Here is a 22,235-nt window from a genome sequence, read left to right as displayed (position 1 = left end):
ACATTTTATACTGAGGCTAAATTAGGATGACCCAGGATGACCACATCATGGATGAAAACCTGCCACTTAACAGTTTGGCTTGTTGGTGATCTGATGCAACCTGCTAAGACCCTGGTCCCTGATTTGCCAAGAGGCCAAATTTATACAAATGTATTTATTGCCCTGCTTGGCCCTGTTGGTAGTCTCAAATGGCATGTTTCTGGTGGCACGTTCTTTTTACTTATACAAAATACAACAAAATGCTCACTAAACCATAGATCATTAAAAATAAATTTAACATACTCTGTAACCGACTGATTTCATCATTATTTTTGTTTAACACACCATAGGAAAAATGTATGCGTCTCCAGTTATTGTGTGGGAGGCAAAGGACTATGATCCAGTGAAGAACTGAGGCAGGCGGAAAATACCCATCTTTACTCCTTAATCATTAAAATTTTAGGCCCTTAACTGATGCTCTCATCCAGAGTGACTTAGATACAGGAGCAATTTGGATTAAGTGCCTTGCTCAAGCACTAAACAGATTCTACCCCTTCTTGGCTTGGGAATTTAAACCAACAATCTTTCAGTCACATCTGCTTAATGTTTAAATCATATTCCTGTTTTCCTAATATTCCCTGGCTCCACTCCCATAGACACTTGCATAACCTTGACCACTTCTCATCTGTACTGTTCATGGCTATAAGACACAGACATATCAATTCTTATTTAGCCTTTCAGCTGGCCGTGGACATAGGATGAGTCATGTGGGTAGAAAGAGCTAAAATCCAGCTCTCTTTCAACCCAAATTGAATTATCTCTCACAACCTCTATGTTGTGATGTCAGTAAACTTCCCTTTGTCGCAGTAGCTTCAATGCACCTGAAGCTACCAGCAATCTGTTAACAGAATATGCTTCTACTATAAAAAATCTGATCATTGGGGTACTCAAGTGTATTCGACATATTCTCTGAAGTGTGTTCATTATCATATTTCACCAGTGGACTTTGTTTAATATTGTATAGCCTAGACTTGGAAAGTGAGGTTGCAGATGTAAAATATCCATTGTTTTGAGCCATAGAGATATGAAATATTAAGGATTCCTATATTACTGTGAAACGTAGATGTTCTGTTCTATGTCAAGATGGTGAAACAATTCGTATGTCTATGTAATGGCAATCAGTTGTAAATGTTTCAACCTCCGTGTTCAGAAATGTGTTTTACCTTCAGTTCTGTTTTTCTAAGAGACCAAGAATATTCACAAACCATATGCCTTACTGGCTTTGCCTTAAAAATTAATTATCTTCAGAGCTAACCAAAGTGGTGGCTAATTCAACCAATTTCGTCTGGGTTTTTGAGGATGGGCAGCTACATGGGGCCAGTAGGCTACAGAAGTAGCTAACTTTAGGCATATTGCTACATTGTCGTAGCTAGTCCTGAAGTATAACGTTACTGTATATTTAGCTGGATACCTAGCTATTTACGTTATCACTCTGGTCCACTGGCGCTTCTTAGCTTTGTTGTCGAGAAATGGGTAAAATGATTTGCAAATACTCGCTCTATAGCAATGATTACAACCTGGCACAAAACACTGAACCATGGCTGTGTATTTTATACAGTTGTGCCCTTGGAGAATTGGTAATATATGCACAATTTTTAAAGAAAACTTTCGAGTGAGCAGGGAAAACACGTCTTTTATTTCTTATGGGATTCACATTCAACTCTAGGTCATTACAGAATGGCACAGTCATAAAAAAAAATATTCGAAAGTCTGCATACCCTTAGTTCTTAATACTGTGTATTTCCCCCTTTAGCATCAATGACAGCGTGCAGTCTTTTGTAATAGTTGTCTATGAGGCCCCCCAATTCTTGCAGGTGGTATAGCTGCCCATTCGTCTTGGCAAAATCCCTCCAGGTCATGCAAAATCTTTGGTCGAATTGCACGTTTGCGATCTCCCCAGAGTGGCTCGATGATATTAAGGTCAGGTGACTGTGATTGCCACTCCAGAACCTTCACCTTTTTCTGCTGTAACCACTGGAGGGTCAACTTGGCCTTGTGCTTAGGGTCATTGTCGTGCTGGAAAGTCCAAGAGCGTCCCATGCACAGCTTTCATGCAGAAAAATGCAAATTGTCTGCAAATATATTTCTGATAACATGCTGCATTCATCTTGCCATCAATTTTCACAAGATTCCCCATGCCTTTAGAGCTCACACACCCCCAAAACATTTGTGAGCCACCACCATGCTTCACAGTGGGGATGGTATTCTGTTCACTATAGGCCTTGTTGATCCCCCTCCAAACCTAATGCTTATGGTTGTGACCATAAACCTCTATTTTGGTCTCGTCACTCCGAATTAAACTGTGCCAGAAGAGGCATATTGTAACCATGCTTTTTTGTGGCACTGGTTATACAGTAAAGGATTCTTTCTGGCAACTTGACCATGTAGCTCAATTTGTTCAAGTATCGTCATATTGTGCTCCTTGAAACAACCACCACCGTCTTTTTCCAGAGCAGCCTGTATTTCTTCGGAGGTTACCTGTGTGTTTTTCTTTGTATCCAGAACAATTCTTCTGGCAGCTGAAATCTTTCTTGGTCTACCTGACCTTGGCTAGGTACCAAGAGATCCCTGAATTTTCCACTTGTTAAGTGATTGAACAGTCCTGACTGGCATTTGCAAGGCTTTGAATATATTTTTATATCATTTTCCTTTATAAAGTTCCATTACCTTGTTACACAGATCTTTTGACTGTTCTTTTCTCTTCCCCATGGCTCAGCATCTAGCCTGCTCAGTGCATCTACATGAGAGCTAACAAACTCATTGACTATTTATACACACACTAATTGCAATTTAAAAACCCACAGGTCTGGGAAATTCACCTTTAACTGCCATTTTCACCTGTGTGTGTCACCTTGTGTGTCTGTAACAAGGCCAAACATTCAAGGGTATGTAAACTTTTGATCAGGGCTATTTGGGTGATTTCTGTTACCATTATGATTTAAAAAGAAGCCAAATAACTATGTGATAATAAATGGCTTCATATGATCACTATCCTTTTTGTGTTTGCTTTGCAAACGCAAAGATGGAAAAAGACAAGTAATGCGCAGCAGACCGGATCTGCGAAAAGTAGATGCCGGAACAAACTGAGGAAAATCTGAGAGGTGCTGGATTTTAGGCTAAAATAAACCACTGCTAGTTACCAAACAAAGTTATGCTAGCAAGTAACTTCTAGACGTCAGTGTTTGCGCCCCAGATCTATGTGCATGCTCTATAAGGAGATAGGCCAGGTGACTTGCATTTAGTTGGTGATTGGACACTACAGAATGTAATGTTTGATAGGATAAGTAGTTAACTTTCCCACATAGTCTTGTACGTTTTACTTTTTTCCAATATATCAACATTTTGCAATAGTGATTTCCTGAGCTTTTAGGTGATCGTTCACTTGTTAGCATTTGCGGACTGACCATTGCAAATGTCCATAACCAGTCCTATTTTGAAACGTCTATGATAAAAATGTATGGGGAACCAAGATGGCAAAATATTGGCTGTACCATTTGCCAAGTCTATACAGCACATGTAAATGGTTTCATACTGTCCTAGAAAATAAAAGCAGTCACATTGCTCTGAGCTAAATGAATCTAGCCCTAATCAATGATATATTGTTTAAATAGGGTTCAAAATACCCGTATTAGCCTACGTAAGATTTCAACTATCTACTAACCCAATACCTAACCATTTATCTAGCCCTTATTATAAGCTTAACCCTAAAACTAACCTTAGGGAGCAGTTGCTTATCACAGGTAGTTTGTTGGTAGTTGGTAGATAAACTATCCAAATAAAGTGTGAACAAACAATCAGTAGAAGTGAAAGGATAACAATGTTTGTCTATAATACAGTGAAAAAAATGTTGACGGTGAGAACCATTTAGGAGGAGTGTAGGAAAACACCAACAAAGGGGTGAAAATTACAGTGAGACAGAGTCACAGGGGGGGAGGGTTAAAATTATCTCCCTGCAGCAAATCCTTTTCAATCAGATCAGTGTTTAGAATGGACTATCCAGCTTGGGACTCTATAGCTTGTGAGAAGGTAAGGACACCTATTCTCCCTAAAAATATTTAACACGCAATTGTTAAAAAATATACAAAACTTAGCGGTCTGTTTGGCTTGCTTTTAGCACAATCTACTTTAGTGTTTACTGGAAACAGAGAGTCTTCCAGAACGCAAGCAAATGTACACACAGTAATGCTCTCTAGTAAGTCTTTGATTTAGAAGGTAGTATAAAAACATGTATGCTCAAACTTCAAGGCATAGCTTTGCTCTTCATGTATTAGTAGTTGTCAATACACTTTGCCTGGGATTGTATGAATATCTATAATATGACGTCAGAGATGTATAGAATACATAGCCTCCTTCCCATAGCAATTTGTTCTAGAACAATCCAATTTTGCATAAAGTTTTTTAATTGAGTGATAATGGTATTTGGGGCATGATGCTGCACTGCTAACACACATTTCCTGAATGTGTACAACATCTTCTCAAAACTATCAATACACTTCTTGAAATTTAACCACACCCCAGACTTCTCACCCATTATACCCAAATCCATATAATCTGGCATAAAACTTAGGTTTGCCCTCAAAGTCACACAAAAGCATCAAATACAAGGGCACTACTCAATACCCACTGCACACATGTAAGAGGAATTGAAAACACTACTATAAAAAGGTTCCTTTTCTGAGGGGGGCAGCACTGCAATTCACCAACACTTGAAGTTTAGTCCAATTCAAAAGGGAAAATGTCAATGTTTATAAACAATAATTTTTTATACTGCCTCAGCACCCTGTGTCTGACCCAGGCCAGATATTTTCACCTACTTCTCAGGCCAAATTGTCACATGATTTGTACAATGAAAATTGGCATTGTCTGAATAACATTTTTCTAGGTAAGATTTCTCTAAACGTGAAAGGTTGTTTTCGGCAACCATGTTCACACTGTCTAGTTCTTGTGACTCAGAAATCATGCATGGACTTCCCTATCAACTGGCCTCCCAATTCTACAAAAAACTTTTTTAATAGAATATGAATAGTTCAGCTGTTCTGTCCTTTGAGCTAATGCATATAGATTCAGAGGACAGAAAACAGGGTGGTCAGCACAGCAGTCCGATGAGTTTACAGTACGTGAACGATTTTAATTTTTGTCCGGACAATTGATACAACAGTGAAAAGGCTCAGATTTGGCTGTACTCTTATCCAAGTTTCTATCATTGTCTTAACATGTTACAAGAACATGGTAAAATACTGTGCAACGAATGTCGTTAGAGATGTTAGATTCTGTCCAAGTCTGATCCATGAACAAAATAAATGCAACTGGAAGTCAGGGGAGCGCCATCTTTATTCAGCATGAGTCTATGATGTTGACCTTCCATTTTTCTCTCATTTTCTCTCTCTCCAATAATTACAGAGGCAACACAGTATTTTATACCTGGATTCATAGGAGGTGGCCACTGGTCATAACCAACCATTACACATTCCAATACACTCCAATAAGAAAGGTTTATCCTACCACAGACCCTTATATGGTATGTTCCAACCAATGGTCAATGGACCTATCCATATAGCCTATGTCCGTCACATGGGCAACTCCTAGCTGGAGGTATAGACAGAATGTATGGACAGGATGTGTGGGGCCCATCCATCAGTAACAGGCATCACTCCCTATCTATCCTAGTCAGCACATCTGTGTTGTGTTAAGTTTCTCATGCCCATTTCCTATCAGAGATCATAATTTTCTTCCTCATCTCGTCTTGTTTTTCCTCTTCCTTTATGTCTCTCTCTGATCTTGTCATCCTCTGTTCCAAAACACAGATGAGCTTACCTGTGTCCTTATTTAGTCATGCTAACAACCTGATTGCTTGTTGACTAATTATGCTTGTATGTGTTTACACCGCGGCAACTGTTAGTTGAGAGTTTGAACTGCAATAGTTTGAGTTTGGTTATTGAATGCCATGTAAAGTTTTTTACATGACAACACATTGACAACTGTGATTTATAAAGAGAGTTGTGTGTAGACTTTGGAAGAGCATAGTGTGAAAACACGTGTACAGTGCTTATGGGTTAGTATAAAGGTAGTATTTCAGAAATTTAGCAAAATGGTTTTGGATTTTCCACAGAACCAATTTTTTATATTAGCGTTTGTGAAACACTGTCATTTAGTGTACTTAAGCATTGTGTTAAACTGACTAACGTTTCTTATTAAGTTTACTTCCACCACAAATAGCATCTATGAACTGGTATGGCTTTTGCCACTGGCCGTTTTAACTGATGATTACCCAGTAATCGGCTTACTATTATCTACTAACTTACTACTTGGAATAGTCATAAGAATTCAGCAATTGCTAACGAGGCTGAAGATGTTCTTTACACTGCCAAAGCTATTTCATTTCATGGTACTACAACATTAGTTTTTATGTCATTCGTGAATGACATTGATAAAATAACTATCAATATATCAAATTATCGTCAAGTGAAAAGAATGGAGAATTGTGGAAACCCCTCTTTTACTGCCCAAGGGATTTTGATCTAGCCTGTATTTACCCTAAAAAGCATGCAGGGATGCGTTTGTCAAAAATCCACCAGAAATAGTTGCAATATAACCATAAATATTTTTATTTTAGGCTTACTAACATAGCTACTGAAGGTTGTAGCCAGCAAAGATTTTGCCTATCCAGAACAAATCCTAGTGTATAATTTGATTGGACTGTGGTGAGGCTCAAACACCAGTCCCCTGCCTGGCAGTCCGCGTCTCTAACCACTATTTAACATGGGTCAGTCACTCACTCACTCAGTGACATTAGCTCTTCTTGGCCGGCTACGCTTATGTGGTCTGGCAAAAGTCTATAAACCAGGCCAGTGTTGGCAACTACAGTAGCCAGTTCAAGATGCCGCAGAGAGAGATACCAGACATAAGGAACTTTTTTAAATAAAAAGAAAGACACAACTGAAATGAAAACCCAGACTTTTGGAAAATGAGTGGTCAAACAGTAAATCAAATAGCTGATATTTCAGTCAGGTGGTTAGCTAACTGCAGGAGCTAGCCAGCCACCCAACTAGCTCAATTCAATAGCTCAGTAGTTTACAATAAATATTTGCAGTGCAACTCAAATGAGATAACATGAATGCGATTAAAAAAATAACACATGCATGAAAAGGAATCAAATGATTCAGTTTAAAAATGTGATATGTTTAGTTTTTTATCAATCATTGTTGGCTTAACACAATCATTGAGGACTGTATAGTTCACCCACTTTATTTTGCCACTATGTCACTAGTTTGAACCATATGGGAGTGTGATCAAAAGACCTATCCAAGGCCCTTCGAAAAAGGATTATTAATGTCCATGATGCTCGGAAATTTTGAAGTGCTATTTGCTAGCAAGTCAAAGTACATTGTTCCACTGTCTGACGGATCATCTACAAATGCAGAAAATTACAGACCACTGGCGTTCTATTTGGTTATTCCACCAAATTCAGCCCAAGAACTGACCGAAAGATGCTCATAGAAGTGTCTAAGAACCCCAGGGTAACATCTAAGAATCTGCTCTCTTGCCACAATTAATGTAAATTGCGTGAGAAACTGTGAGTAAGAGGCGGCATGAACTTGACCTGCATAGGTCAGGAAGGAAGAAGCCATGATCCAATACACACAAGAAAATTATGCTGGCTCAAAAAGAAGAAATGAAGGGTTAATGGCCAAGTCAAAGCTTAGATCTTAATACTTTCAAAACACAGTGGTAGGACTCTCAAACATGATACAGTTTAAGCAACACTGGAAAGATGAGTGGGCAGAAATTCCAATTTATCAATGAATGTGGTTAAACCTTAGCTAAGGTGTTAATTGCTACAGTCGTGGACTGCGAATTTAAAGGGTAGGGGGCATAATTTTACTCACCAAAGTCACAATGCAGTGTGGTCAAAGACATAGTTTTTTAGTTATGGTCACACTCTGATTTCCTATGACTATCAAATAGTTATGTTCATATCTTCATAACTACCCACAATGCCCAATTGTCAACTCCATGATAAGGAACCATTGCCGTGGAACACCTACTAGGTTGGAATTTATCTACACTGCTCAAAAAAATGTAACACATAATCATCACAGTATAACGCCAAGTCAATTAAACTTCTGGGATATCAATCTGTCCAGTTAGGAAGCATAAGTGATTGTGAATCAAAAAGGGAATGGTTTTGCCGGTGTGGCTACAGACAATTGCTCTCTCCTTATCCTCCCTGAAAGATTCTGCTCTAGTTTTGTGTTTTGCTAGTGTCCTTGTCACTACTGGTAGCATGAGGCAGTACCTGCAGCCCATTCAGGTTGTACAGGTAGTCCAGCTCCTCCAGGATGGCACATCAATACGTGTCGTCGCAAGAAGGTTTGCTGTGTCTCCCAGTACAGTCTCAAAAGCATGGAGGAGAGACCAGGAGATGGACCGTTACATGAGGAGAGCTGGACAGGGCTGTAGAAGAGCATCAATCCAGCAGCAGAACCGATATCTGCTCCTTTGTGCGAGGAGGAACAGGAGGACTACTGGTGTGCATGTTTCTGACCAAACTGTCAGAAACAGACTCCATGAGTGCAGGATGACGATATGCAGGATAATGCTGTGTAATTCGGTGCATCTGATAAATCAACTTTCAACTTGAACCTCTAGTGGTACCTGTGCTCACAGCACAACACCGTGCATCTCGACTGGCATTTGCCAGAGAATTGGCAGGTCTGTCATTGGAGCACCATTCTCTTCACAGATGAGAGCAGGTTCACACTGAGCACATGTGACAGACGTGAAAAAGTCTGGAGAGGCCGTGGTGAACGTTATGTTTCCTGCAACATCATCCATCATGACCGGTTTGGTGGTGGGTCAGTGATGGTCTGGGACGACGCAAAAAGTTGAGATGCAGTTACCTCCCTTTGTGGAGTTCTTTTTATTAAGGTAATGTACAATATGGAGATATTTATCTAGCTTATATGACAGTTACCAAAATACAACGAAATGAATACACATTAACCAGTAGATATAACCTTTTTCAATTTTCAAATCTTAAATTTCATACAAATCTGGTCATTAATTTTATGTCAAGGATGCCGCCCACTAGTTAAGTCTATTTGCTTTGTATCTCTGGAAGCAGCCCAGTTGTTCAGTTTTAATCTTAGAGGATTTGGCATATGCCAGCTGAGTCATAACTGGAGTATCATGGGCAGGAGAAATGTTAATCCAAAAATATTCTATGACAAAAAATCTATACTAACTAACTAGCTACGTTCTTTCTCATTGGACCTGCATTTCCAACATATTCAATTCGTTTTTTTGGGTTCTTTTTGGTACTTTGTAGGAAGTTGGATCTGCATGTGTGCAGTGGTTTATATTACATCATAATTAGTTGTCCTGTATGACACACAACAATCCTGTAAATCAAATTTTAAAGCACAGTTTAGAAATAACTTCTAGCCAAATATGTATTGAAACTATAATGTGGTATAAATGATTTCTTAAATCACAGCTAAACTGAGATTACAAATATTTAAAGGTGGTAATACTGTCAAGGCCTCATTTGCAAATGATTTATATGAAACATGTGGGCCTGGGTCAAAGGTCATTATTTTGTTACCACAAGCCTCATCAGAGACCAGCTCAAAGCCTGGTAAATATATAAGTATTGTATTATACACACCAAAATAATCATTGGTCAAATGCTGTTACATTCCCAAGACCACAATTCCACAACAGAAACCTTATAAACTAGCATTATCTAAATCCGTTATGTCACATAAGATGCCTTTAAAGCATCAATGTACACACGAAATACCTTGTTAGACAATATATTTGCTCTTATTTCTAATTAACGTTCTCATCAGTAATAATCATCATGTTGTGAGTTTAACAATACAGATAAATGACATTACTATTTATTTCTCCATTATACATACAGCTCCGGAAAAGATTAAGAGACCACTGCACCTTTTTCTTTCCTTTCCAAAAAAGTTCAAAAGGAAGGTGCAGTTGTCTCTTAATTTTAACCCTCCTGTTCCTCACTCAAAACCTTCCTTTTCGACTTTTTTCTAGCTATACTGTACATAGAGAGGCGTGATCACCATGTCACAGTAAAACATGAGAAAAGACAAACAGGATACCAGAATTAACCACGATTAGAATGTCCAATTCACCAATAGTCAATAATCACATAATTGCATAAAGCCGTTTTTGAATCAATACTTGTTATAAAGTGCTTACCAAGATATCCAGCCTAAAAAGAGCAAAGAAAAAGAGCAAGGAACAAATAATAAATTATCCAAACGCTAAGTTGATCACCAGTATATTTAATTGTGTCTTGCTAGCGAAATATTAAAACTCGTGATGTTAATGCGTGACAAAATGATTTAATGTCGAGACGCTATACCGACACTCTGCGCGTATAGCTTAGATAGTGGTTAAAGACACTGCCTGTCACATGAGATACTCAGGTTTGAATCCAGCGAGGACAACAACATTCATCTCTTCTAATCACGGGCTGGCCAAACTAGGCCTGCCTAGTACCTTTTCTGTTTTTTTAACAACACCGTCTGAGCTGAGGTAGTTTGATTAACATCGGACTGGTTCGTGCACGCATTAAGGTGGAGTTTGCTGGGTTGAGTAGTAAATGAATGCAGCGCTTGCAAAGCAACTTAAGTGTGCGCAGGCGAACATTACCGAGCACCAGAGGCGTCGCTAGGATCACAATACATTCGGGGCTTATTATATGTGAAAATATGTATTGTGTACCATTCTTAGCATTTATACTAAGACAATTTACTTATGTGTAGTAGACCTCATACTTCATGGAAAAGTTTACCATGACTACTGTTAATAAATGTTCTCTGGACTAGTTATTTGCTGTCTCATTCATTGCATTGCATCAAGGTAAACCTTGTCTTCTCTCCAATTGATGAGAGACTGTCATTGGTCAGTCTTTTTGAAGCACAGGGGTGCCTCACTGCACCAAGTTTACATGTGACTCGTCCTAGTTAGATAGCGTGCCATGGGCGTGTGGCAGAAGGAGTAGAAGCTTCAAGCAAGGACAAGGAACATGGAGACGTCTACCCACATATGGCTGGAATTGGCTTGTGCCCTGTAGGCAGGCTTGCTGCTTCTCTATGATAACAATGCCTTGACTTTCTGAAGTGAGCAGGCCTTAGCCTATCCTTCGCCCCACCCTTGGGTATTAATCCTGGGAATCCTTTTAGTGAGTCAACCTTGGAAGGAGGACAGTCTGGTGGTCAGAACACTGTGACTTGCTGAGGGCTTGGTTATTGTTTTTGCCTAGTTGCTCAAAACAATGATTAACAGCACATTGCTGTCATTTCAAAGGAAATGACAGAAATTGTGGATAAGGGCCTATTTACACCTTGCTATCACAGAATTGTTAACTATAGTTGCTTCAATGTAAATCAAAGTTGGAGCACATTGAAAGCATGTTGGTAGAAAGACTAGGATTTATTATTTTATAGTTTCTCAGAGAATCTGGTCTAGTTTGTTCACAATCACAGATGCAAACATAGGATTAGAAGACACTCTGCTTAGTTCAAATCATCCAAACCAAAAAGGCAGAGCATTTAAAGTGTATTATTTCGGAACTGCTGATGTTGTACTTCTAAATAGTATTTTTAAAGTATTTCATTACTTTAATTTAAATAGCAATGAGTATAATTCAGTGTGTTCAAATGAACCCACTTATAACCTAATGAATTTCAAATGTATAATTTGAAGCAAGATAAAACCCTGCTCAATTAAAAATAAAACATGCTGTGAAAACTTCAGCTGTTCCTGCATGAAACAAGCAAACATCTTCATTTTATTTTTGGGGAAATGGATCAAAAGGGGCTGAAGTCCCAAACACCCAGGGCTAACAATGCCACTGATCTTGTTGGTCCCACATCGAAGAAGTTCAATGGCAGGGTACAATTCATGAATACTGTCCTCAGCAGGGAAATCAGCAGGGAAACACCATCCCAAATGTGCTACAGGACAGACAGAACTAAAAGAGGCAAAACTTATTAGGCACTGTTTATAACCTACCATTATGAAATGTACTTTCTGCGAAACACCCTACTCACTTCAAGCTTTAATTCTCATTTTATATTGATTTTGCATAATCCTATAATTTGGACTAGTTTTTGGTAGTTTCGACCCTACAGAAGAGCACTGAATCGGTAAGGTTTTTAATACCTTTTTGGAGGTATGTAATTTTCTTGTGTGTGAATGAGATGCACTGCAGGTTGCTTTGATTGATATGTCCTTTTAGGTGGGTGTGTGTGCATGAGATTGCAAATTTAATCTATTTCCATTCAGAAAGTTTCTCAAATAGACCTAGCCTGTCTGTGCTGCATTTCTTTAACCAGATGGAATGAAAATGTAAGTCTGTCAGCAACTGTCATGATGGTCAGCAGATGTGCCAGAAATGATGACTGGTGCTAGTTTTAAATTTCTCTCTTATTAAATGGATGCAACTGAATGATAGTTGGCTAATACAGTATGCCTAACTTATTTTACTGAATGGTGATTATATCTTCCAGTAGTAGGCTAATACAGTTGGCCTAACTTATTTTACTGAATGATGATTCTATCTTCCATAACTATAATAGGTCCAGGGCCAAGCGGATTCTAGCCTACGTCTTACTGTCGGTGAACAGTTCATATTCCTGGGATCTTTATCCCTCTCTAAATAAACTGTTCATATAACTACATAAAAACGTATAGCCTACTGTTACTGATCAGCTAGTTGTGTCATATTTGTTACATACTCTATTTGGAATTGACTAGTTTGGAACCTTGGTTACTATTCTAACCCTCAAAATGTGAAGTATTCAAGAGGATTCACACAGAATACTGCCACCCAACAAATTGTTTCCAATAAGACAGTAATACATTGCCAATCCTTGCAAAACAAGTTAAAAGTGACCCGTTAAGCACAATTTTTTTTTAGCAGAATTACCAATGTACTTGCACTCCCTTGTGCTCTGGTGACACTCAAATACAGTCATATTATGCCATTACTTTTGGCGGAACTTGCATTAAGTTAGATATGTGGATTGTGTTACGTTTAATGTATATTTAATTATTTTAGCAATCTTTTGATTCAATCCTTTCTGTTTGAGTTGGAAAGGGAAGGGTTAATACCAAAAAGAAAAAAAACAAGGCTTGTTCTTTAGTGGTCTCTTAAGCATTAAAATCTAAGCAACTCAGCCACCTTTTGGCTGGGCTTTCAGAATCTGGGGAGAAGGCATCTGTCATTCAAATGTAATAGAGCAGCCTTTTGAAATGACAGTAGAATCAACTAATCAACATTGAATCAACAATGAATTGCAATGGATGGGACTGTTTTGGGGGAAGAAGTGATGTGTTAAGGGCTCTTAGTATGCATACAGACCAGTCCCTGAGAGACAACAGCAAGCAGTTCAATAGATTTCTGGCTCTTTTTGAGATTACAGACTGTGATTGCTACTCCAGTTGGTGTTATCAAGGAGAATAATGTTTGTTAACATCACCCTTTTCAAGATGAACTATCAACAAAAGGTTACTTTTCAAATTATTGCTGTCTCGTAAATGGTACCTTTTTAAAATTCAGCTCGCTTGCCACTATCTCTCCATTACAATAGTATAGACTCTGCTTGAATTATTGTGTTGCATTTAAACATTAGACCACTGATTACTTTTTGTGCTAATTAAAAATGTTTGGAATGAACAGTTATTGTCTGAAATAGTATGAGTCTTTATCTCCAGCACTACAAAATAGTCTGTTTGCGTTCTTACACCATTCATTTCTTCCATAGCAATTTTTTTGATCCATTTCAAATAAGGTCTGTTTATGGTTGTAGGCATACACCAGTTTTGATAACTATGTAATCATTTATGGAGCAAGTTGACTTTTATCAATAATGGCTAAATATAAGAAAATATATATTTTTTTATTGATATTGACAATTGTAACCCTGTTCTGACAAGATTTACACAGTTGTCTAATCGGTGAGCTAGGGTAACCCTAAACAAAACACAGACCTTATTTTTATGCAATTCTAAAATAAAATGACTGTTGAAATGTGAAAAGAACGTGTCTCAAAAGTGGACGCTTGGTCTCATGGGGATTATGACACGTCGCCTATTACAGTCTATAGAATTACATGTTGATTTGTGTGTAGAGTCTATTAGTGTACACAGCCTCTTTGGGACCCTAGTTGTCACATAATTTGATATGTCAGTGACTGTTGTGGCTGTGGGTGTTGATGTTCCACAGATTGGTTGTTTCACAGTGTGGGTGTTGTCACATTATTCTGTGCTGGTGGGCCACTGTTGTCTCTCAGCGAGGGGCTGCCCAAATCTCAGGCTCAAAATGTCAAAGTCTGCCTGAGAAAAGGACCTCAAAATTCTGAGGCTATGCCTAAATCTAAAGAAAGGCAATGAAGGAAACAAACACCACTGGCAGAGTATAGCCAGACTTCATTGCTGAGTAGTACCAGTGTGAATACTGGAGAACAGATGGCTTCCATTTAAACATTTCCTAAACCTCTTTGTGCTTTATCCAAATGATGTGCTCTACTCCTCGCTCCACTGTGCTCACATACTTTGGCTTACATAGTCTGACTTGTTGAATTTGTCTATGATGTTTGATGTCATCAAAAAATATAGATTTTCGTGCATTTGCACTAGACGTGATATCTGTCTTAAATGAGTGTTGCTATGATTCTGTTATTCTTCTAGATTATTCATTTTGTACATTGTTTCAATACCGAATGGTTTGCCACTGCGGTGTATATGCTGATGGATGGCATGATTTATGGGTGAAACTGAACTGGAATTTTGGGCAGCAAAGCATCCCCAAAATATCACACCACCACCACCATGCTTGCCCTTTAATTAGAAGTCAACAACCAATAATTCATTGCTTGGTTTTCACCGGATATGACAGGATCAATGTCACTTAAAAAGCTCTACTTTTATTCAACTGTCCATAGACAATTCTTCCAGGAGTTTGGATAGTCTTGATAGATTATTCCCAGATTGTTTTGGCTAACTTGAGTTTAATTTCTAAATAACATAGTTCCTGTTACTGTACGGTATGTCTGGCCAAAGGGAAACACCCTGACCCATCAAGGCATGACCTCCACTAGCCTGAGACCTCTGCGTGCTCTGGTATCTGGCACCAAGATGATAGCAGCATATCTTTTAAGTCCTGTAAGTTGTAATGAGGGGCCTCCATGGCTCGTACTTGTTTGTCCAGCACATACCACAGATGCTCAATTGGATTGAGATCTGGGGAATTTGGAGGCCAAGTCAACACTTTGAACTCGTTGTTGTGTTCCTCAAACCATTCCAGAACCATTTTTGCTTGGTGGCAGGGCACGTTAACCTGCTGAAAGAGGCCAATGCTATCAGGGAATACTGTTGCCATGAAAGGGTGCACATGGTCTGCAACAATGCTTAGGTAGGTGGTACATGTCAAAGTAACATGCACATGAATGGCAGGACCCAAGTTTTCCCAGCAGAACATTGCCCAAAGCATCACACTGCTTCTGTCGGCTTGCCTCCTTTCCATAGTGTATCCTGGTGCCATGTGTTCTTCAGACCCTTTCACCGGTTCATCGCTTTTCCATCCTTTAACCACCTTTGACAGGTACTGACCACTGCAGACCAGGAACACCCCACAAGGGCTGTAGTTTTGGAGATGCTCTGACCCAGTTGTCTAGCCATCACAATTTGGCCCTTGTCAAAGTTGCTCAGATCCATACGCTTGCCCATTTTTCCTGCTCCTAACACATCAACTTTGAGGAAAGAATGTTCACTTGCTGTCTAATATGTCCCACCCACTGACAGGTGCCATGATGACGAGATTATCAGGGTTATTCACTTCACCTGTCAGTGTTCATAATGTTATGGCGGATTGGTGTATAAAGAACTCATATATATTGCATTAAATATCATATCCTTTGTATAAAACATGTATTTTTCTCATTTTAAAAGTTCTACCTTCTTGACATTGATTTTGAATTTCAACAAACAAGACAATTCTGACCCCAATTGCCCCAACCCTGACTCATTAACATACTTGTTACTTTATGAAGAACGTTGGATTTTAATAAATTCCTTAGTAAGTTTAGACAAGACTACACGTCTTCAAACTGAGATTTTCAGAGGGGCTATCATTAGTTTGCTATTACAAATCGATAACGGAATTACTGTAAGACCATGTTAAAACAATGTTGTTACTAGGGTAATTGCAGCAATTCTGACTCTTTTGTTAAGAGTATGATGACGCACAACTCACGCGTGACACACAAGCATTTTTAAATATAAAGTATCAAGTCAGATTACTCTACTGTGTTTAAGTGAATGAACACACAGATGGTGGAGAGTTCATTTGCAGACTGATGTGTCATGCATACTTTGCATTGGTTGCACTCATGCTGATCAATGTGTAATTCTTCAACAACACCTGCATACTAGCCTACATTGGATAGTTGTTATCCACTGAGGAAGTTGACAGATCCAAATTAGCCAGCTAGACATTATACCTGTACTGTGCTTTATGTATGCTATTCTGAATACATATATGTATACGCTGTATTAAGTATAACTAATTTGGTAAATACATGACACTTAAAGATTTGATGAAAACAAGGCATGGGACTGTATTTATTCTGCAGCAGGCTGAGGTCTATCAGTAGGTGTGGTAAATTAATTATTTCCGTGGGGGTTGGGTAAGAGGCTTAGATGGCAATGTCCTTGAGCTGTGTCACCCGCTGCTGATTTTGGCTCACTTTCTGGCTGACCCCCAATTCAGGAAGTAATCAATTAGTTAAGGCCTAATAACAGCTTCTGGGATGTTTACGGAAGTCAGACTGTTGGTTTGATGGCACAGTACACGTACTCTCATTCCCAGACACTGCCGCCCAAATTTGCAGATAATTACTGTTTTGTCTAAATTACACTAGGGTTTGGAAATATGCTGACAATACAAACGTTGTTGAATATTATGGAGAATCTAACGACAGAAGCTAACGATTGCTAACTACTTTGTTTAGCTAACTCAGGTTTTACAGCATTTAAGTCTAGCATACCATTAGCATGCAACCTCAACATTTTGCTACAGTTGAAAATATAATAATCATTAAATTAAATGATGAAAAAAACTGTCCCTCCAAAAAGGCTAACTTTGAAGGGAAGGAGTTCTAGGCTCATATGCGCTGTGCACAATAGCCTGGGAATGAGTACATGTAATATAGAAATCCATGCTAACAATGCTAGTCTTGTCTAATAGGTCAATTAATGCTATTCAGATTAAAGGGTGTGACGTATACATTAGGAGTACATGTTTAGTGTACTAAAATGCTATTTCCAATCATGTATTATCAGTATACTGTATATTATATGTGTGAAATTAGTGGGTCCATTTTAATACACTTATGTATACATATAACTATTATTGCCTCCTGTCAGGTCATTATTTTACATTTGTTTGTTTGTAATTCACTTGCCTGGTAATTATTTTTAAAGTTAAACAAATAAATAATATATTTTGTGTACTAAATTACAACTTAAGTGGTTCCAAAATAATAACACTTTAAACAGTTTAATTTTGGTTTGGGTGTGTTCAAAGAATCGCTGGTTCCATCCTCATTTCGGGGGGTCAGCAGAGGAAAAGTGAGGCAGTAACATACTTTACTCTTTATACAGTATGGCCTGAGTATTGTCTGAATATAGGAAAAAGTGTCTCTGATCATTAAATTATTTTAACTGGATATTAGTTTTTTTCTAAAATAGCCTTTCTTCTTTTCACCTTAACATACAATACAGCCCAGTAATGTGGAGGTAAGACATGTTGATCATCTTGTATCATCTAAGTATTTTGTCGGTAACACCATGTTTGGGCATGGTTGTTATCAGCAACGCCTGGGGAGTTGTAAGGGTTAAAAAGAAATGTAGGAGCCACTCACATTTAAATAGAAAGAGAAGAATCATCCGGAGTGGTCCTGTATAACCACTGATTCATAGATGTTGATATAAAAATCGGAGACAAGGTTTGAATATTGCTGTCCACTAATAAATTCCAACCAAATTAAGAGAGCTTGAGCAATACAAACTATACAATAAATAGTATCAAGTTCAAGAAATCTTTTTCTAAATAAATTACAGATGTAATACAAACAATCCTTCCAATAGGTATTGAATCTGGGCCTTGCATAGATATGCAGTTGAGACATCTTTGTTTTAAAAACAAAATAACATTTAAAATGTTGTCCATACATAGAAAAGAGTTTGGGTAAACTGGTAAAAAGCTTCGATGAATAATACACCTGTCCAAAATAAACGTTCTGATTCACATTAAAGTAAAAACCATTACTCCCAACTGTATGCCGCTGGTTGCCGTGTAAATTGATTACATTGCCAAGGGGTGTATAGTGCAATTTCTCAGCTGTTGGCATCACTCATTATGGGCCATTGCTGGCTCACTGAAAAACAATTGTGGTGATTGGGTCAATAAATGGAGTAGAATTATTTACTACACTACTTCAGTCATCGCTATCCTATTGTTATGTACTGTGTAGTATAACAATGTATTTGTCATTATAGCATTCGTGGAAAGGATGATAATTCCCTAGGATTTTAGAACAGTTGTAAGAGTCAACGACATTAAAGACTAATTCCCTTTGTCTTCCACTTCCAGACTACATCCCGACAGGAGCTCACGAACGGATAAAGGCCACCTATAAAGGGATTAATTTGTCTCCCGAACACAGGAGAGAAGCTGTGCCAAGAGGGATCACCTGGAGGCAGGCCCCTGTTTTGGGAAAAGTGGCAAAGGACATGTCAACAAGCATTTGTCCTGTCATTGAGCCAACGTGCATTGTGTACGATAGCCGTTGATGAAGCACTAACGGTTTTGGCAGAGACAAGGTCCAGCGTGTTGGAATACCTCACTAAGGAGTTTATCCTGCTGCACAGGGGATTTTGAACTACGCTCGCCACCCACTCCAAATGACCCCTATTCGAGGTGTATACCACACCAAAAACAAAGCCTGGAAGGACGGTCTCCTTTGACAGGTGAGACTCCAGACAGCTATCAGAGATGGCCCACAATGCCATCCCACGCTCGATGCTCATGCCCGCGGTGCAGATGCGCTGGCGTGTATCACTTCCAGGTTCCATCCTACCTTCCGTACATCTACTTCTTCTGCTCCTCTATACTCTCATATCTTCCTCAAAGGCTAATTTGCCGGGATTAGACTACGACTATGGAATCCAACCGAAGTTCGTTTGCACCCCCATTCCAGCGGACGCCGACCCAACTTGCTTCACGCCAGGTGGGGCAACGCATGGGCCTGCCCACGACAGACCCAGCAGTAACGGGCATCACGGACCTGCCGCTGGTGCCCACAACGGGAACAGCAGGAGGCCGGTTGGAATGGATTTGGGGATAGGAATATCAGACGAGGCCAAATCCACAATTTTGCATCTTCGCGAGAGCCTGGTGCGGCAAAAGGAGACCATTTTAGACCAGCGGGAGACGATCAGGGAACTGACCGCCAAGCTGACCCTCTGTGAGGGATTCGGCCGGGGTGTGGGTCACCACGACGACCACCATGACGACCATCACGGAACCCCGCGTCACAGCTCCCGCCACACCAGCTCGCACCACTCCTACCATGACAACGGTCACCACGGGGACATACACTACCCGCTGAGCAACGGACACCGATCTGACCCGCTGCACAGGGGGAAGGACAACTCTGGCAGTAAACACGGGGCGTTCTCCCCCGACCAGACTAGGAAAACACTCCAGACACTCAAGGAAAGGCTGGAAAGCCTGCAGGTGAGTTGGGGAACAGCAACAAACGAGAGTTACAAAGGAGTGTAAGCCTATTTGCCCTGCGTGAATTGAGGACATTGTATGCGTCACTAAGGGGCACCCACTTCCGTAAATTTGTCTGGTGTTTGTAATTCAACTGACCTTAAAACTAAGCAGGACAAAGGGTGTTATGGTTTTCTCCCACGCTGTGTGGATATCAGTGCCCTGCAGCCCAAGCTCCATCCGTGTCCGTGCGTAAGAAAGACCTAAGTTGATTAGTTCTTTATCCTGACTCTCATCCTGTGTTGCACTGATGACTACTGAAGCCCAGGAGTGGGTCATGTTAAGTTGTATGATGTAAGCAAGTTCAAAGTTCGTGGCTTTATTTAGTCTATTTACTCTTTAGTTTCCCGCCAGTCAATTACTTTATTGCGCATATATATGAAATCCAATTAAATTGACCATGATTTGGGAGAACATTTTTCATTGTAATTAATTCTGTTTCTAACCATAAACCATTTGTTTCTCCATGAATTTCCCCCATTTTCAATTTCTTGGACATTCTTGGCGGGATCAAAGCATGAAGCTATCTATGCCGATTGTCTTTGCTTGCTATAAAAATGTTTTGTCAAGGCAGAAATTGATTTCGTTTGTAGAGAGCCATGGCCAGTATACTAAAAGCTTTACAGCAAGGAGCTGGATGTGCAAATACCATTTCTCTCCCAACAGTTTCACAAATTTCTACAAGGTAGTCATTGGTTTAGCCTGAATAATCCTAGTTGTTTCAGCTGTAGCATCTCTCTGTCTAACAACATTGGCAACAGGATCCGCCGGTCAGCAGAGATTGATTTTTTATGTAAGTAATATGTACTAATCTCAAAGCTTTTTGCTTAGCTGAGTAAATAGTGACATGCATTAAAATCGCTACGACCTAGCTAGTTAAGGTTAGTTATATTACCAGCTACCCAAGCAGTTAATGTTAGCTTTCATTAACCTTAAATATAGTTACCCATATAATCAAATATTACATTGTCTGGATGAAAATAGGTTTGCTAGTACTGCTCTGTTCTATCATTATTTTCCAATCACATTTCAACTATCAACAATTTTAGATCTCATGACACAGATTTAAAGGGGCATTTCACCCTGGGAAACCCTTCGGTGGCTTTCCTTCTAGCCACTTGAAACAAACTGGCCAGAAGGAACGCAGGTTACATGCTAAACAAGGAATGGCATTGGCATGCTAAAAACACACTGTCAGAACGTGTATAGAAGGGCGAACGAAATCTGAAAAATGAATGTAGCCAGGTTTTGTTTCATTTAATTTCAAAGCCTCCATTATGCCAATCGTCCTACAAGTTGTTTTGTGTGTAGTCAAGGTGTCCTTGTTTGATAGAGCCATTGCATGTCATTCATTTATGTTTCCTATAAGCACATATATTGATAAACAGAAACGGAGTGCAACTGGGAGAGACACAGGCACAGACACAGAGGGTCGGTTCTGGGCCCTGATGGGTGGTTTCGGAGGAATTGGCACTGGCGGTTGTAATTTTGGAGGCTGCTCCAGCACCATCCATCTCCTGGCCATCTTGGTCCACCTCTGTCATTTAATCTTATCTTGTCAATTTTCCTTCTATCTGTCTCAACCATGAGCCTTTTCCTGGGAACCCGAAAATGCCTCCTCTGACGAGTTCCCAAGAGGAGGCAGGTGTGTAGGGGTGGGGAATCTTCCAGAATGTACCAGCTGATTCCGTTGGTTGTGTTGGGGCAACACTGATTTTTGGGGTGCGAGTGCATTCGAGCCACTGGGATAATTTTTTTTCGATAACTTAAAACGATGTTACGTCAGATCAAGTTATTGTAGCTTCTAAACCTCCCAAAAAGACGCAGTATGTGTATTTCCACAACCACAGTAGAGCTTTGACATCTTGGATTAAACTGTTAAACTGGTCCAAATGCAATTAATGAATACATTCTTCAATTCGTATTTCAATGTTTCACCCGAATATCAGCAAATGCAGCTGATTCAGTGATGCCAGAACTAAATACAAAGACTAACAAGGAGAACAGAATCAGGTGGGGGCTAAACACAGGTGAAAGGAATAAACTGATAAATTGAAACAAGAACAGGAAATACCAAAGAAGGACATGAAAAACCAAGGACACAGAAAACACGGAGCGGAACGGTCCCGTCCTGCTGGGACCGCCACAATTATGGACAAAATGTTGACACCTTGAATGTTTGTCAATATATCTGCAGATAGGAGCATCACCAAAAGATATTTAATGGCTGTATCAAATTAGGACAACAGCAACTACACACAAAACAAATTGGAGCGAGATTCATAGAAACAAGGAAAACAAATATTTACTAAAGCAGGGA

General features: G+C 39.4%; 1 protein-coding gene across 1 annotated transcript in view; it reads left to right on the top strand.

Moving 5' to 3' along the window:
* The first annotated feature begins 3,954 nt into the window (after positions 1-3,954).
* Positions 3,955-22,235, top strand: part of si:dkey-14o18.2 (neuronal pentraxin-1) — a 31,060-nt gene continuing 12,779 nt past the window's right edge. Inside the window, exons 1-2 of the mRNA XM_010896887.3 lie at positions 3,955-4,065; positions 18,731-19,876. Of these exons, the coding sequence (XP_010895189.2) occupies positions 19,133-19,876 (744 nt within the window). The 5' untranslated portion in view covers positions 3,955-4,065; positions 18,731-19,132. The remainder of the gene's footprint in view (positions 4,066-18,730; positions 19,877-22,235) is intronic.

Source organism: Esox lucius, chromosome 10 (genome assembly GCF_011004845.1).
Source record: "Esox lucius isolate fEsoLuc1 chromosome 10, fEsoLuc1.pri, whole genome shotgun sequence".
NCBI classification, from domain to species: Eukaryota; Metazoa; Chordata; class Actinopteri; order Esociformes; family Esocidae; genus Esox; species Esox lucius.
Note: the sequence above shows the minus strand (reverse complement) of the source record. Positions and strands in the feature narration are given on the sequence as shown.